This window comes from Mandrillus leucophaeus, unplaced genomic scaffold, assembly GCF_000951045.1.
Source record: "Mandrillus leucophaeus isolate KB7577 unplaced genomic scaffold, Mleu.le_1.0 Scaffold71, whole genome shotgun sequence".
Classification (NCBI taxonomy): domain Eukaryota; kingdom Metazoa; phylum Chordata; class Mammalia; order Primates; family Cercopithecidae; genus Mandrillus; species Mandrillus leucophaeus.
Window position 1 is genome coordinate 81,002 of NW_012107697.1, and position 15,487 is coordinate 96,488.

The window sequence follows — 15,487 nt, forward strand, 5'->3', positions numbered from 1 at the left end:
GGCAGACAAGAACGTTCTCTCTGTTGTTGGTTCTCTTCTCAAATACTTAAAAGATACTGGAGTTAAAGTGAGGCGAAGGAATTAGAGTCTTGAGCTTCTCCTGCACCTGCTTCCACCTCTTTTTCTCAACGGCAGTTAGCCAGCTACTATTTTGCTTTTGCTATCTCAGAGAATTAGGAATTGGACTTTTTTTTTTTTTTTTTTTTTAAGACAGAGTCTCCCTCTGTAGTGCAGTGGTACCATCTTGGCTCACTGCAGCCTCTGACTTCTGAGCACAAGCCATCCTCCTACCTCAGCCTCCCAAGTAGCTGGGACTATAGGCGCGAGCCACCACACCTGGCTAATTTTGCATTTTTTTAAGAGACAGGGTTTAGCCACATTGCCTAGGCTGGTCTGGAACTCCTGAGCTCAAGTGATCTGCCCACCTTGGCCTCTCAAAGTGCTGGGATTACAGGCGTGAGTCACTGTGCCCAGCAGGGCTTTCTTTAAATCTGTAAATTCCTGTTGGTTTCTTGAAAGGTCAACTCCCCCAACACTGGAGACAGTTCGTTCCAAACAGGAGTGGGAGACAAGACTGAATGGAGTTCGGATAATGAAAAAGAATGTTCGTGTAAGTGTATTTATGAGTCATCATTCAGTCAGTGTTAGTCTGTGCTCAACACTTCCCGCAATCGGGAGATAGCCTTTTACATTGCCATTTAGGGCAATGCAACTACTATTCGTTTAATAGTTTTCCTGATAATGGATGGTGCTGTCTTTCTAGAGAGCCTTAGTCAGTTCAGCAGTAAAAATATCTTCTTTTTTTTTTTTTTAGGACCAATTTAATAGTCATATCCAGTTAGTGAGGAATGGAGCCAAGCTGAGCAGCCTTCCTCAAATCCCTACTCCCACTTTACCTCCACCCCCATCAGAGGTAAGAGAGCTGGCTTTGGGGGGAAGTTCACCTTTCTGTGTTGGTAGCAGAAGCAGAGTCTTCTACGTGTTCTTTTTATGAAGATATTGGGATCATCCCTATTCACTGCAAGAGTTGTTCATTGATTTCTTCTCCAGTTTCGTAAACTTTCTTTTTTTTCCTTTCTCTCTTGTCCTCTACCTCTTCTCCTCTGCAGACAGACTTCATGCTTCAGGTGTTCCAACCCAGTCCCTCTCTGGCTCCTCGGATGCCCTTCTCCATTGGGCAGGTCACAATGCCCATGGTTATGCCCAGTGCAGATCCCCGCTCCTTGTCTTTCCCAATTCTGAACCCTGCCCTTTCCCAGCCCAACCAGCCTTCCTCATCCCTTCCTGGCTCCCATGGCAGAAACAGCCCTGGCTTGGGTTCCCTTGTCAGCCCCCACGGTCCACACATGCCCCCTGCCGCCTCCATCCCGCCTCCCCCAGGCTTGGGCGGTGTTAAGGCTTCTACTGAAACTCCCCGGCCCCAGCCAGTAGACAAACTGGAGAAGATCCTGGAGAAGCTGCTGACTCGGTTCCCACAGTGCAATAAGTAAGTATCTTCAAGGACTGATTCAGGTGTCTTTATCAGAGAAATGCTTATGGGTTAAAATAGAGGAGGTTACATGGGTGTTCCCTGTGGGTATAGTGTAGGCTTTCTGTCCCTCAACGTTTTTCTTTCTCAGGGCCCAGATGACCAACATTCTTCAGCAGATCAAGACAGCACGTACCACCATGGCAGGCCTGACTATGGAGGAACTTATCCAGTTGGTTGCTGCACGACTGGCAGAGCATGAGCGGGTGGCAGCAAGTACTCAGGTGAGAAAAGCCACTTGGGAGAGAACTGAGGCCTGCTGAGGGCTGGGGAAGAGGTAGATTTCTTGTGGGGAGGGAAGAAGCATTCCAGTCAGAGGTGGCTAGTCTGCTTTTTTCCTTTGCTGGACTGGGAAATAAGTGATTTTTGTGATATGCTGTGTTACTCAGACTCTCTTCCCTTACTCTGACAATGTTTCTACCTACAGCCACTTGGTCGCATCCGGGCCTTGTTCCCTGCTCCACTGGCTCAAATCAGTACTCCAATGTTCTTGCCTTCTGCCCAAGTTTCATATCCTGGAAGGTCTTCACATGTAAGACTCTTTTTCTTTGAACACTGTGATATGGAGAAGCTGGAGGTGAGGAAGGAGTGGGTTTACAGGTGGAGTGCAGGAAGAAACCATCAGTTGGGTTATTTGCAGTCCTACTGGGAAAATGCAAATATTTTAGGCAAGAATCTATATTTGGATTTTTATTTATTTTGATATAAATCTTTTTGCTACATGGAATTATGGGCATAAAAGGCAAGAAGACCCAGAGGTTCCTTACCTTTTGACCATGCCGCCTCTGTTCTGCAGGCTCCAGCCACCTGTAAGCTATGTCTAATGTGCCAGAAACTCGTCCAGCCCAGTGAGCTGCATCCAATGGCGTGTACCCATGTATTGCACAAGGAGGTAGGTGTTACAGACCTTCCTCATTGTCTACACTTTCTCTTCTGACAGCTAAAATAATTTTTCTTTCTCATTTTCTACTCTTTTTTTCCTGATAGCTAAAATAACTTCTCTTTTACTGTGTTGGTGCTTTTTTTTTTTTTTTTTTAGACAGAATCTTGCTCTGTTGCCCAGGCTGGAGTGCAATGGTGTGATCTCAGCTCACTGCAACCTCCACCTCTCAGGTTCAAGTGATTCTTCTGCCTCAGCCTCCTGAGTAGCTGGGACTACAGGCGCCTGCCAACACGCCTGGCTAATTTTTGTGTTTTTAGTAGAGACGGGGTTTCACCATATTGGCCAGGCTGGTCTCAAACTCCTGACCTTGTGATCCGCCCATCTCGGCCTCCCAAAGTGTTGGGAGTACAGGCGTGAGCTACCGTGCCCAGCCTTTTTTTGTTTGTCTTTTGAGACAGCCTTTTTTTGTTTGTCTTTTTATTCTGTTGCCCAGCCTGGAATGCAGTGGCGTGATTATAGCTCACTACAGCCTCAATCTCCTAGGCTCAAGGTGCTTCAGTCTCTTGAGTAGCTGAGACTACAGGTACATGCCATCATGCCCAGCTAATTTTTTTTTCTTTTTTAGTAGAGACAAGGTCTTGTTATGTTGCCTAGGCTGTCTCAAACTCCTGGGCTCAGGTGATCCTCCTGCCTCAGCCTCCCGAAGTGCTGGGATTACATGTGTGAGCCACTGCACCTGGTCTCTAATGTCTACTCATAAGGTTTTCAGTAAATTGTGGCTTAAACATTAACAGAATTCAGAATACTGCAGTTAGGATCTCTCAACTTTTTACCCCATTCCCTTCAGGGGACTAGATGAGCAATTCATACTGAGCACTAAATCACTTTCCTGGAAAATTGACAATGAGTGATAATCCCACATATCTAACTATTGTTCAAAATATAGCATTGTCAGAAGACTTTGCCTAGATGAGAGGAATGGAATGGAGGACCTGAGTATGAGATTAGGAACTCCATTACAGAATAGCTTGGAAGGCTTGCCGGTTAGAGATTATCTTCACAGGCTGACAAGTCATTCCTATTTTTTCATGTTGCCAGGCAGAGTTAAGTCTCTTAGTAGCAGGAATGATTTCCTCTTAACCATTTTGTTTTGTTCATTTTGCTTTTCCAAGAGGTAGAAACTGAATTTACATCTAAATTCTTAGTAAGAAAAATTCCTGAATAAGATTTGAGGGTGTCAGGTATTAGAACAGAGACGTTCATCTCAGGCGAAATGGATCCTAAGGGGGGCAAGCCGCACTAGACATTCAACAAAAAGCAGCATCATGAACACTTTCATCAGCTCATTGTTAATGTTCCTCTTAAAAAGGTTCACTTGCACTGAGGATTCTTTTAGGGTAAGAGCCATTGAATAGCCCTTCTTGGGGCCGGACGCGGTGACTCACACCTGTAATCCCAGCACTTTGGGAGGCTGAGGCAGGCAGATCACTTGAGGCCAGAGTTTGAGACCAGCCTGGCCAACAAAGTGAAACCCCATCTCTACTAAAAATACAAAAATTAGCCGGGAATGGTGGTGGATGCCTGCCTGTAATCCCAGCTACTCGGGAGGCTGAGGCAGGAGAATAGCTTGAACCCAGGAAGCAGAGGTTCCAGTGAGCTGAGATCGCACCACTGCATTCCAGCCTGGTCAATAGAGTGAGACTCTGTCTCAAAAAGAAAAAAAAGAAAAAAGAAGAAAAAGCCCCTCTTGTACCTCAGTGTAAGAACTTTTCTGACTTAGGCCTTGTTGAACCTTATTGGCATTCTCTCCTTCCTTCCCTTTGTCTTTCCAGATAAACCTGAGGTGTGTCTTTCTTTCTTTCCAGTGTATAAAATTCTGGGCCCAGACCAACACAAATGACACTTGTCCCTTTTGTCCAACTCTTAAATGACGGACCTGACTGGGGAGGAAGAAGAAGAGAAACTGATGTGAACAGGAAGCGCGGGTTCAAGATTTCTAAAACTCTATATTTATACAGTGACATATACTCATGCCATGTACATTTTTATTATATAGGTAATGTGTGTATAGAAAGTCTGTATTCCAATGTTCGTAAATGAAAGTATGTATATTATGCAGAAACAGTCTGTTCCCCCTCATCTTGCAATTCCTTTGGGGGATGCAGATTGTAGGGAAGATGATGTTTAGTTTGGCCTTGAAATTATGATATCCCTGCCCAGGGCTGTTTTCAAATACAATATAAAAACCACCTAGGAACCTGCTGTTGCTCTAAGGCCATTCTGCTTTGGTTTGGCTCAGCCTCTAGTCCATTTTCTTAAGGCTCATGTATGCAGATTTAAAGCCTGGTGCTCACCCACTGTCCAACCAGATGCCTTGCTTACTGAAAGCCTCCAGAAGCCTCAGTATTGTTTTAGCCACTCTACTCCAAATGGATAAAATGAGACTCTGATTGAGGAAAAAAAAGTAACCCTGGTAGTTTGACTTCTTATTGAATATTTTACTGTGTTAACGCTCATTATTTATACAGACGTTAGGTTTACAGAATATTCTGTTTTACATCACCAAAATTCACAGTCCGAGAATAACAACATAACCAGGTCCCAGTTCCTCCATGCACCCCACAAGCTTCTGTCCAGTCTATTTTCTGGATAGAAATTAGCACAACCCACAGGTTTTTCCTGGGCCAAGCCTTCCTTTGCCGCCACTGGCTTGGCTTCTAATCAAGCTCTGACCAGCCAACATTGTGAAGTCCTCACCCTTTCCCATTCACTTCTGGTCTCCTAGTCTAGCTAATCCCCCTCCCCCTGAAGGTTAAGGCAGTTGGTTCACAACCAAGTTGTTTGGTGACCTTGGGTGAGCTCCAGACAGGCACTGGGGTGAGGAGATGTCTGTGCAAAATTACTTGCAGAATGATCTTGGGATGCTGGATTTTAATTTTTGAAGCAAGAAAGTTATGGGGGACATATTTCCTGTCCTGGGAACAATGGAGACCAAAGTGATATTAAGAAAACAGTTTGGATTTCAAATTTATAAATCACTTGCTCTATGGGTAGCTATCAGGAACTAGATCATTTTCCACCTCTGCTTGTCGTACTTCTTAATTTTAGGTTTTATACCTGGGAAAGCTGTGACTCTGTTAGAGCTTTGAATCTTTTCCTATCCTTTTATCTTTACTCCTACAGGGAATGGCCTCAGCTCCCTTCTCTTTTAGAATTAAACAAGTAAAAACTAAGAGTTAACTTTTTAAAAAAACTGACTCCAGGCAAAGGACTACCAATAGCTGATTTTTTTTTTTCCATTATGGGACCTAAAATGCTTACAGGTATTAGCAATACATGTCAGATAGCAAAGACTTTTCCTTTCAGACCCAACTAAATGATCTCCTCTCTGCTTTTGATACTCTTCTCCTTCTTTCTCTTTCATCCCTGCCTGTCACCTCACAGATGGATTCTTTCTCATTTCTCTTGCCTCACTTGCCCAGGTTTATTGACTAGCATCAGTTTAAGGAGCTGGACTTCCTGGGACCTCCTTGGCATCTTTTAGGGTGATTGGAGTGGCCTGAGTACTCAGCTCTTCAGAGGTCAGGTGACCCACTTTCTTTGGTTAATGAAATGTTACTGTCTCCAGGTTAGTAGCTGTCATGAACAGGAAAGGTGGCAAAATGGAAGACCAGTTCCATTGTTCTTTTCGTTTAGGGGATTCGTTTTTTATCTTGTAATCTTAAGATTTCCTCTCCCCTCAACTTTATAGCAGCCTTAGGCCACCTGCCGTATTTTTCAGTATCCCCTGAAAATTTAGAAATTGGAAATGAGTGTAAAGCATATTGTTTCTTTTTCAAAATCCTCAGAAGCCAAAGGAGTAAAGAAAGAAAAAAGGAAGTGGTGAGGAGGAGGCTTAACTGCTTCCCAGTAAAGACCCTGGAAAGCCCATTCTAGCAGGATAAGTGTTTTGGAGAGTTGTGCATGGGAGCGAGTGCCTCAGTGTTACTCTTTCTTGTTCAGGATCAGTCAGAAAGCAACACAAGTGTTGGCCACCCCTGTTCTCCCTTCTCCCTCTGTCCACTGGCCTGCAATGGTAAAAGCCATGCAGACCAATGGGAAAGGCCCCAAATACAGTGAGTGGAGAATGGGACAGTCATTTTTCAGGAGAATTTAAAAATAGAGATGTATAATACATATTTTTACAAGCAAGAAGCTGTTAAGACTTTTTTTTTACACTTATAGTTTTGGGGTAGGAAGGAAGTAACTGTAAAAAGAAAAACAAGTACAGGTTTTCTTTAAAAAAAATAATAGGCTGATGGGACTTGCTATTGAAGGGGTTGAATTTGATGCCCTGGAAAGGGCTGGGAAAAAGCCAGTTTTTCCCAACATGGGTAGAAATTATAAAGCAGAATGTGGCATTTTCACTTCATGGTAGCAGTTCTGGAAGTTTATTTACACAGTAAGTTCCGAGCTAGAAGTGGACAGTCTCCAGTCTTCCTGTCAGGCTCTGTAGTTATGGGGTGTTCCCAGTCAGCCAAAGCAGCACCAAGTGCAGTGGGAATGAAGAGAACCCAGATAAAAAACTGACTCAGTATTCTTGTTTTATTGGTTTATGGCTTGTGGGCAGCTGGCTGAGGCCAGGAACACCAGAGGCCCTCCTTACATTTCCTTCTCCCTTATCAGGTAATTCCACACTTGGCAGGTCCCATACCTGGAAGCAGCGTGTTGACCAGATAGGAGTAGGATGCAGTGGGTATACCAGGAAAATCCAGCTCTTCCCACTAACACTGGTACCATAGTTTACTATGCTAGAACTGATAGGGAGGTAATGAACTTGGTCCCCACTACCTAGCCCAAGAACCAGCCTGGGTACCCACGTACCGTTAGGAGCCGGGAGGGGAGAGCAGGATGGCCTTCATCAAGGAGCTCTTGTGGTGGAGAACATAAGGAAGCCCTGAAGCTGCCATCCTTTCTCCAGGCAGCCTTGATACTGAAGGCAATGATGTTAGAGCCAGAAAGCACTGTATTTCTCATACTCCTGGTATAATACTAGTGCCACTGTGTGATGCTTTAGTCAAATAAATGGAGGGGCCATTAGAGAGGGCAGGAAGGCAATGAAACCACTCTGAATTATGTAAAGATCTTGCTACTTCTTATAGCCTAATAGGAAGAAATCCAGGCAGGGGTTATAGGGCATCAGCTGTTGAATGAATCTTCAACATTATGCTTTTAAGGATTAGGAGGAAGAGGTCTCCTACCTGTTCCTTTTAGCACCTTGGCTGCAAAGCTCCAGAGGAAGATTTGGGGGAAAGAGTGAACCTGTGACCAGGAAGACAGAGCCCAGCCCTGCTATATAGTCCAGTTGCTCTCTCACAGGGCACCTGGAGCTTAGGGGGTTAGGATATTTCGGTGCTACCTATCATATGTAGAATAAGGGTTCAGGTAGAGACAAGTGAAATTAATATGGTAGAAATTCATGTGTTAAGTGGAACTTTTTAGTGGGCACTTCATTTAAGAGAGCTAAAAAAAGAGCTCTTTGGCTAGATAAGCCCTTCCCATCTCACTTTTGGTCAGGCTGCAACCACAGAAAAGAAAACATTGAAACAACACCCATCCTATGAGATGGGATGCTATCTTGGAGATGAGGTCTAAAACTAGGACTGGTGAGTGGTTGTGTTTCTGCTTTTCCTAGCTTCGATCCCACTATTCCCTGTCTTTGTACTCCCTCTCCTTCTCCTCTTTCCAACCGCCCCCATTTGTATAAATATTCAATCTAGTTTTTTTTTTTTTAATTCAAGAGGCAATCTTTGTACCAATGTTAGGCTTGTTTATACAGTCCCTGTCTCTAAAGCAAATAGCAAACTGTGCATCCTCTCCTACTGACTTTGGCCAGCGGGGAAACAAGCTTGGTCTCTTCTCTGCCAGGGTACCACAGGGACACACACCAGGGTAACCTGGGTGTGATGCCAGTACTTCTGAAACTAAGAAAAGAAGAATACTTTGGGTTGGAGAAGGAATGGTGGACAAAGGTTCAGGGCTGAAGTTTCAAGCAGCAGAATTTCCCAACTTAAATTTGAGGTGACCAACAGTATTCCCGCCACCAGAGTGCTTCTTTCTTCTCTTTTCTATTTCCTACAGGTACAGTCCCTGGAACCCACCTTGCCAGCCTTTTCCTTCTTCTCCATCAAGGCAGAGGCATTTGGTGGGTGGGGAGGGTCCTGAGGTGCTCTGGCCACAGGTGCCATCTGTGTCTCCTACTTGTGACCAAAGTGAACCACGGAGGTGTGGTCCAGGGGAATCTCTGTCTTCTGCCCATGGGCCTCCTCACTTCAGCAGGGAGATGTCATCAGCAAAGTCATCATGCTGCTGGCGCAGGCAGCGGAGGCAGCGCCACTGACACACCATGAGGCAGAGTGGCAGCATGAAGAGGGCGCAGATGGCAGCCATGACATAGGCTATGGTCATGAGGGTTGACTCATCTGTCTGTGGAATGTTGTAGCCACAGTCTTCCATGTCCGGGGTGACAAAAGGGCCTTCCACCGCTGCCGTCCTGAACTCATCGTGCACTGGTAAATGTGAATGGACAGCTGTCATTGTCATAGAGCAGTTTGGGTTACATAACAAAAAGAACTTCCTGATAGTGAGGCCTTGAAATTAGCCCATGCAGAAGCTATCCAATCTCCTTCCCAGGAGATATTTAGGAGCAGGCTGGGAAGCCAGCACCAAGTAGAGGCCTGTCTCCCCTCCCAAGTCACTGGGAGTAGCAGCCCTTCCTTGTATACCCAACCGATAGGAGTGATAACTACAACTACAACTCAGTAGTTCTGAATTGACCAAAAGCCACACCTAGTAAACTTAGTTTCTGCTGCTGAAATTCAACTGCAAAACCCTGCCATCTTTCTGAAGTAGCATTCAACCTCACCATGTGGCAGCTGACAGGGTCACTATAGGCTCAGCCTGCTGCCCTTGCATCAAGAGCTTCCCAAGGTACACAGGTAGCTCTTGCTGCTCTGGGTTTCCAGCAGAGGTTACCAATCCAGGCAGTGGTCATTATGGCAGGCAGTACAAAAAAAGGATGAGCATTGACACTACCTTTTGCACAATTGTTGACTTGGGTTTGAGGCAACTGTTACTACCCTCCTGTAAACTGACGGGCCCAGGTATACTAACTGTTGTTAGACAAGGAAAATATGGCGAGACTGACCCCAGACCCTCAGCCCTGGCACTCTCACCATGGCAAGCGCTGACAGCAAAGCCAATTCGTTTTCGGGCCCGATCAAAGACAACGTAGAAGCCCTCCATGATAACAGCTCCCATAACAGTGCCAGTGGATGACTGTGAGATGGCAAACTTGTAACAGTCGTCTTGGGACGTGGCCACATCTTCCACTGGCCGCAGGTATTGCTAGGGGTAAGCAATCACAGGGTGAGTGTCTTCCTCATTCCCCTTCACCCCATCTCTGCCTTGTAGGCATCTGTGCCCTTCCCTTTACCATCCCTGAGCTCTAACGGGTTTTCTAAGACCCCTTTACCACTTGACACTACTCATCTGTTTTGTCTTCCAAGTTCTGGCAAGCCATACCTGCTCACTGTCTCCCAGTGTGTACTTTCTTAAGAGAGATCCCCCCTGACTCAGGCTGGGACATACCTGCGGAAGGATGGTGATGCGGAAGGACTGGTTGGTAACCTCACCCATTAGGTAGAGTGAGATGACTGGGAAAATGTTCCAAGGGGTGGTGCCTGCTTGCCAGCACACCAGCTGCTCTCCTAGCCAGAAACCATCAGGGAACTTCTCTGTCTGCGTTGGCAAGAAGGAGTAACAATGAGGAAAAGACTCTTTATCATCTCACCCCTCCCATGTTCAGATACATTAACTGGGCCCTTCATTTGCTTTTCCAGTGAAATATCCAAAGTGGGGAGGGGTAAACCAACCAAAGAATTACAGGAAGAGAGTGGGAGTGTGATGTCAAACTTTTGTACCAGGGGGATCGTGTGATGAGCAAAGTGATAGCCATAAAGTGGGGGAAGAGTTTTTTTTTTTTTTTTTGTAAACAGAGTCTCACTCTGTTGCCCAGGCTGGAGTGCAGTGGTGCGATCATGGCTCACCGCAACCTCCACCTCCTGGGTTCAAGCGATTTTCCTGTCTCAGCCCCCCGAGTAGCTAGGATTACAGGCTCGCGCCACCACACCCAGCTAATTTTTGTACTTCTAGTAGAGATGGGGTTTCACCATGTTGGTCAGGCTGGTCTTGAACTCCTGACCTAGTGATCTGCCCACCTTGGCCTCCCAAAGTGCTGGGATTACGGGCGTGAACCACCATGCCTGGCTAGGGGAAGAGTGTTTTAAGAGCTCTGAGTAGAAGGGTCTAAGTGCAGACATCTTGGCTGTTGCTGAAGAATGTGACTCTCACCACCTCCCTCTGACACTGTACCATCTCTTTTACCCCCATCCTTAGTCCACTCACGGAGGAGGCTGCCTTGATGGATTTGACTGCAGCTTCAAACACTTTCTTGGGCAAACGAAGGTTGGTGGTGCCACTGTCCACAATGCTCTTGTCATAGTTGTACTAAGAGGGGAAAGAGAGAGGTAGAAGAGTCAAAAGGTTTTTGATGCTGGGCTCTGGGCAGTAGGGGGTTATTGCTGAGGCCGCGGCCGGGTTGGCATCTTGGCTTTGGCACCTCCTAAGTGTACCTGCTTGGACAAGTTAACTTCTGTGCTTCAGTTTCTTCATCTCTAAAGTGAGGATAAAAATAGTACCTACCTAAAAGGGTTATTGTAAGGATTAAATAAGTCAACCATTTAAAGCACTTAGAATTGTGCCCAGAAGATAGAAGGCACTTGGTAAATGTTTATTCTTGTTATCTTGGGTTGGCAGGTAGCCTCCAAACTTGAAAATAAAAATACCCTGTATAGTGCTTTTAACTTTTCTTCCTTTCTTTTTTTTTTTTTTTTTTTTTTTTTGAGACGGAGTCTGGCTCTGTCACCCAGGCTGGAGTGCAGTGGTGTGATCTTGGATCACTGTAACCTCTGCCTCCTGGGTTCAAACCATTCTTTTGCCTCAGCCTCCCAAGTAGCTGGGACTACAGGTGCCTGCCACCACACCTGGTTATTTTTAGTAGAGATGGGTTTCACCATGTTGGCCAGGCTGGTCTCGAATTCCTGACCTCAAATGATCTGCCCCGCCTTGGTCTCCCAAAGTGCTGGGATTACAGGTATGAGCCACCACGCCCGGCCGCTTTTAACTTTTCTTAGTACATTTATATCTATTCTAATTTAATGTACATAAGAATCTAGGGAAGGAAGACATAAATGATTTACCTTTTATTGAGTACTGCCAACCACAGAGATAAACACTTTATACATTATCTCTGATATTCTGAGCAAGTTGTTTTTACCTGTTTTGCAGATAAGGAAACTGAAACACAGAATAGTAACTGGCCTAAGGGTACATAGCTAGTAGAAATCAGAGCTACATTCAGATCTGGGTCTTCCTGACTCCAAAGACAGACCCTTCATTCTCTCACCCTGTCTCACAAAAGACTTGCCCAAGGCTACGAAGCAAGGCAGTGACTACAGTCCAGACATCAGAGCTAGTTCCATATATTTTTTTTCACTACCAGTTCCTAGGCCCCAAACCTCAGATCCTCCTGTGTGACCATTAAGCCCCTGACTGTTCTAGGCTCAACTTCCAACCCTTTCTGCAGGTCCTATTACTTCTGCCTCATCCTCTCAACATCATAACCAGAGGCTTCCTTCACATTGTACTGCCTACCCCTTTACGTCCCCTGGGTCTCCCTTGGTTTTATTACCTCCTTGCAGTCCATTTTCAGATCCTGTCCATTGATCTCCACCCGCACAATGATCACCTCATAATACCACTCCCGCCGGATGGGTGTATACCAGAGACTGCCTGTGTACAGCGAGTGGTCGATACCTCCAATGATCTAGGAGAAAAAAAAGGCAGGTACCTGTGTCCTGGCACGGAAGGACAGTGAGTCCCCCAAGGACCAAGCAATAAGATCAGTGATTTCTTGGGGTGGCAAGGTCTTCTACAGGCTACCCTTTTTTCATCTTCCTGCTTCTAAACAAATCATGCCCAAAGTGATACCTAGTTTCTTACATGTGTTCAGGAGAAAAGACTTTCCGGGATTTTTAATTATTTGTTTCAGAATCATACAGCCCTTGATATAAAGTTATTTAAATCTAAACTGCCACAATAAATGTTGAATGAATGGTTATTTGTTTATATTATAGGTTTTATTTTCTCTGCTTATTGGAGAACCATTCACCGTTGTTCTAATTAATTAATAAATAGACAAACTTCTTTATATCTCTGCCTTCTGACCATCAAACTGAATAATTTAAATTCAACAGGTCTTATTTTCATTTCCTTTGAAATTTTCCTAATTGCCTTCCTTTCTAAGTTTACCATAGGTGCCTTGATTCCTTTCTAGAATAACTCAAAGAAGAAAAGAATGGAAAAATAAAGTGAGGGTAGGGAATATAAAGAGGTTCCTCCTGATTCTAAGTATCAGAGCCAAAACTATGGTGTAGCTTTCAGGGAGGGGGGAGGATGGCACCCATCTCTCCCTCAATGCCAGGACCTCCCCTCTCTGAGGACCTACTCACCATGCTCCCTCCGACAGAGGCCAGCACTTCAGACTGGTTGAGGGGGAAACCAGCACCACAAAGCTGCAGGGAGAAGAGGTTGGGAACGTGGGTCTGCTTTACCAGAGAGTCGAAGAAAGGCTCCAGGGAGTCGTCAGGCTTTGGCAGAAAGAGACAAGGAGTGAGTCCTCAGACCGACCTAAAGACAGAGGCCAACTTCCTGTCTAAACTGGAAGGCAAATTTGAAGGCTTGGGGGATGGTCCTTGGGAAAGACCATCTTAAGGCACTGAGATTTGGCAGAGGAAGTTAGCAGGAGCCCTGGCAATGCAAACAAGACAGTATTGATGGGTTCACAGAATCATAGATTTTTTTTTTTTTTTTTGAGACAGAGTTTGGCTCTTGTTGCCCAGGCTGGAGTGCAGTGGCTTAATCTTGGCTCACTGCAACCTTCACCTCCTGGGTTCAAGTGATTCTCATGGCTCAGCCTCCTGAGCAGCTGGAATTACAGGCATGCACCAACATGCCCAGCTAATTTTTGTGTTTTTAGTAGAGATGGGGTTTCACCACGTTGGTCGGCTGGTCTTGAACTTCTGACCTCAGGTGGTCTGCTTGCCTCGGCCTCCCAAAGTGCTGGGATTACAGGCGTGACCCACCGCGCCCGGCCAGGTTCATATATCTTTGATCCCCCTATGCCTAACCTGCTTCAGATTTATGGGGGCCTTTATTAAAGATCTTAGAGTGGCCGGGCGCAGTGGCTCATGCCTGTAATCCCAGCACTTAGGAAGGCCGAGGTGAGCGGATCACCTGCGGTCAGAAGTTTGAGACCAGCCTGGCTAACAAGATGAAACCCCATTTCTACTAAAAATAAAAAAAAATAGCTGGGCGTGATGGTGGGTGCCTATAATCCCAGCTACTCAGGAGGCTGAGGCAGGCAAATCGCTTGAACCCAGGAGGTCCACGGAGGTTGCAGTGAGCCAAGATTGCACCATTGCACTCCAGCTTGGGCAACAAGAGTGAAACTCCGTCTCCAAAAAAAAAAGAGATTTTAGAGTACGTAGAAACTACAGCCTATTCCTGTACCTATCACAGCTTCTGTCACTGTAGTTCTGCCCTCTATAGGGCTAAAATTTAGATTGCCACCCTATACCCGTTAAATAATCCTTTAAACTGATTGTTTCCCTCCTTCCGCTAATTCCCCTTCTCTCTTCTAATTCCTTCTCTGTGTAGTGTGCTGTGTGTGCAGTGTGCATACAGTGTATAGGGCCAAGCCCTGTTCCTCTCACCCTGGCAATCTCAGCATAGGCCAGCCCCAGGATGCCTTCCCAGTTGGAGCCGTTGATGAAGAACTTGTCTGATTCAGTGATGGCAGCAATGTTGGCACGCACAGTGACGTTGGGGCCATGGGGGATGCTTACCAGGTCGGTGCCCAGCTCCCCTTCCCACTTGCCCTGGGTGTAGGGCACATACACACCCTTCCGGAGGTCCCGGTATGTGCTGGACCTGTGGAAAGAAGGTAGAGATTTGTGGATGCATAACCACAACTGGTAAACTGGTATAAGGATCTCAGTTAAACCTACTCCCAAACGCCACCGTATCTCAGGGGAATCCTAGAGTGCTTTCAGGCTGCTCAGCAAAACATCCCTAGACTCATCACCCAGAACAGAGTGTAAAGTGGGCTTGCAAGTAGATGAAGGGAACCATTGCTGAGGCTTAGTCTCTTGTCTCTATTGCTCATATTCCTAGATCTTGAGCTCAGGCCCTGTGAAGAACAAGCCTGGGCTTTGTGCATTGTGCCTGCTGCTGCTGCTGCTGCAGGGACAGCTAGCGGGCATCTCTTCCGCCCTCTGGCTCCATCAAGCTCCCAGAGAAAAGGAACCATTGACTCTCTTACTGCCTTGGAACCTACTGGTACCATTCGAGTGGTAGAGAAAGTGCCAGGCAGGGTGAATGTGGCACCTCTACAGCAAGTTCTAGAGAAGGGGTTTGCACAAGCATCTCAGAAGAGCAGGTTGGTATTACATACCACTTCTGTGAAACGTGCTCAACATGTGGCAGCCCCACCTGTGTTTAATCACACCACTAACCAGGGCTTCTGTGTGTGGTGGGGGACTGGGATGAGGAGCTGGAATGAATGCCCTTTCATCGATCCTACCTGCACCCTCCTCCCTGACTGCTTCTTTTAGATCGGGACATTAAAGGAGGAAACAGGGAAGGTGGTTTTTGCAGCTGCCTACAAGTCCAAGGATAGGATTTAAGCTTCTACTCATGTTTGCACACACAGATGTCTCAGACATTGGTGTCCTCTCATCCCTTCCTCTTCCTGCTTTTATGCTAAGGGGGCTTCCAGATTATCCCTCACTGCCTCTTATCTTAAAGCCCACTTCAACCCCCCTTTCACCAGTCCTCCGCTTTCACCAGTCCTCTTCAACCCCCCTTTCACCAGTCCTCCGCTTTCACCAGTCCTCCGCTTTCACCAGTCCTCTTCA

General features: G+C 46.1%; 2 protein-coding genes and 1 long non-coding RNA gene across 5 annotated transcripts in view; 2 read left to right on the forward strand and 1 right to left on the reverse strand.

Moving 5' to 3' along the window:
• RNF214 (ring finger protein 214) overlaps window positions 1-4,879 on the forward strand; it is a 52,056-nt gene extending 47,177 nt beyond the window's left edge. For both annotated transcript variants that reach the window (XM_011964824.1, XM_011964825.1), the window contains exons 8-14: window positions 520-610; window positions 815-913; window positions 1,110-1,486; window positions 1,620-1,752; window positions 1,956-2,060; window positions 2,325-2,420; window positions 4,277-4,879. In XM_011964824.1, the coding sequence (XP_011820214.1) occupies window positions 520-610; window positions 815-913; window positions 1,110-1,486; window positions 1,620-1,752; window positions 1,956-2,060; window positions 2,325-2,420; window positions 4,277-4,342 (967 nt within the window). In that variant the 3' untranslated portion in view covers window positions 4,343-4,879. The remainder of the gene's footprint in view (window positions 1-519; window positions 611-814; window positions 914-1,109; window positions 1,487-1,619; window positions 1,753-1,955; window positions 2,061-2,324; window positions 2,421-4,276) is intronic.
• Window positions 4,880-4,888: 9 nt separating this feature from the next.
• On the reverse strand, window positions 4,889-14,702 carry BACE1 (beta-site APP-cleaving enzyme 1). Of its 2 annotated transcripts, none has more exons than XM_011964828.1 (8): window positions 14,654-14,702; window positions 14,285-14,502; window positions 13,022-13,084; window positions 12,202-12,336; window positions 10,857-10,958; window positions 10,041-10,190; window positions 9,626-9,797; window positions 4,889-8,959 (listed from the first exon to the last, which is right to left on the reverse strand). In XM_011964828.1, the coding sequence occupies exons 1-8, from the start codon at window positions 14,700-14,702 to the stop codon at window positions 8,718-8,720; spliced, it is 1,131 nt and encodes a 376-aa protein (XP_011820218.1). In that variant the 3' UTR covers window positions 4,889-8,717. The 2 variants fall into 2 exon arrangements, with proteins under 2 accessions (XP_011820218.1, XP_011820217.1); XM_011964827.1 differs by having other exon boundaries at window positions 13,022-13,159.
• Window positions 10,848-12,718, forward strand: LOC105528202. The gene is made up of 2 exons (XR_001004325.1): window positions 10,848-10,916; window positions 11,357-12,718. It is a non-coding gene; the product is annotated as an uncharacterized LOC105528202 (long non-coding RNA).
• Window positions 14,703-15,487: the final 785 nt, after the last annotated feature.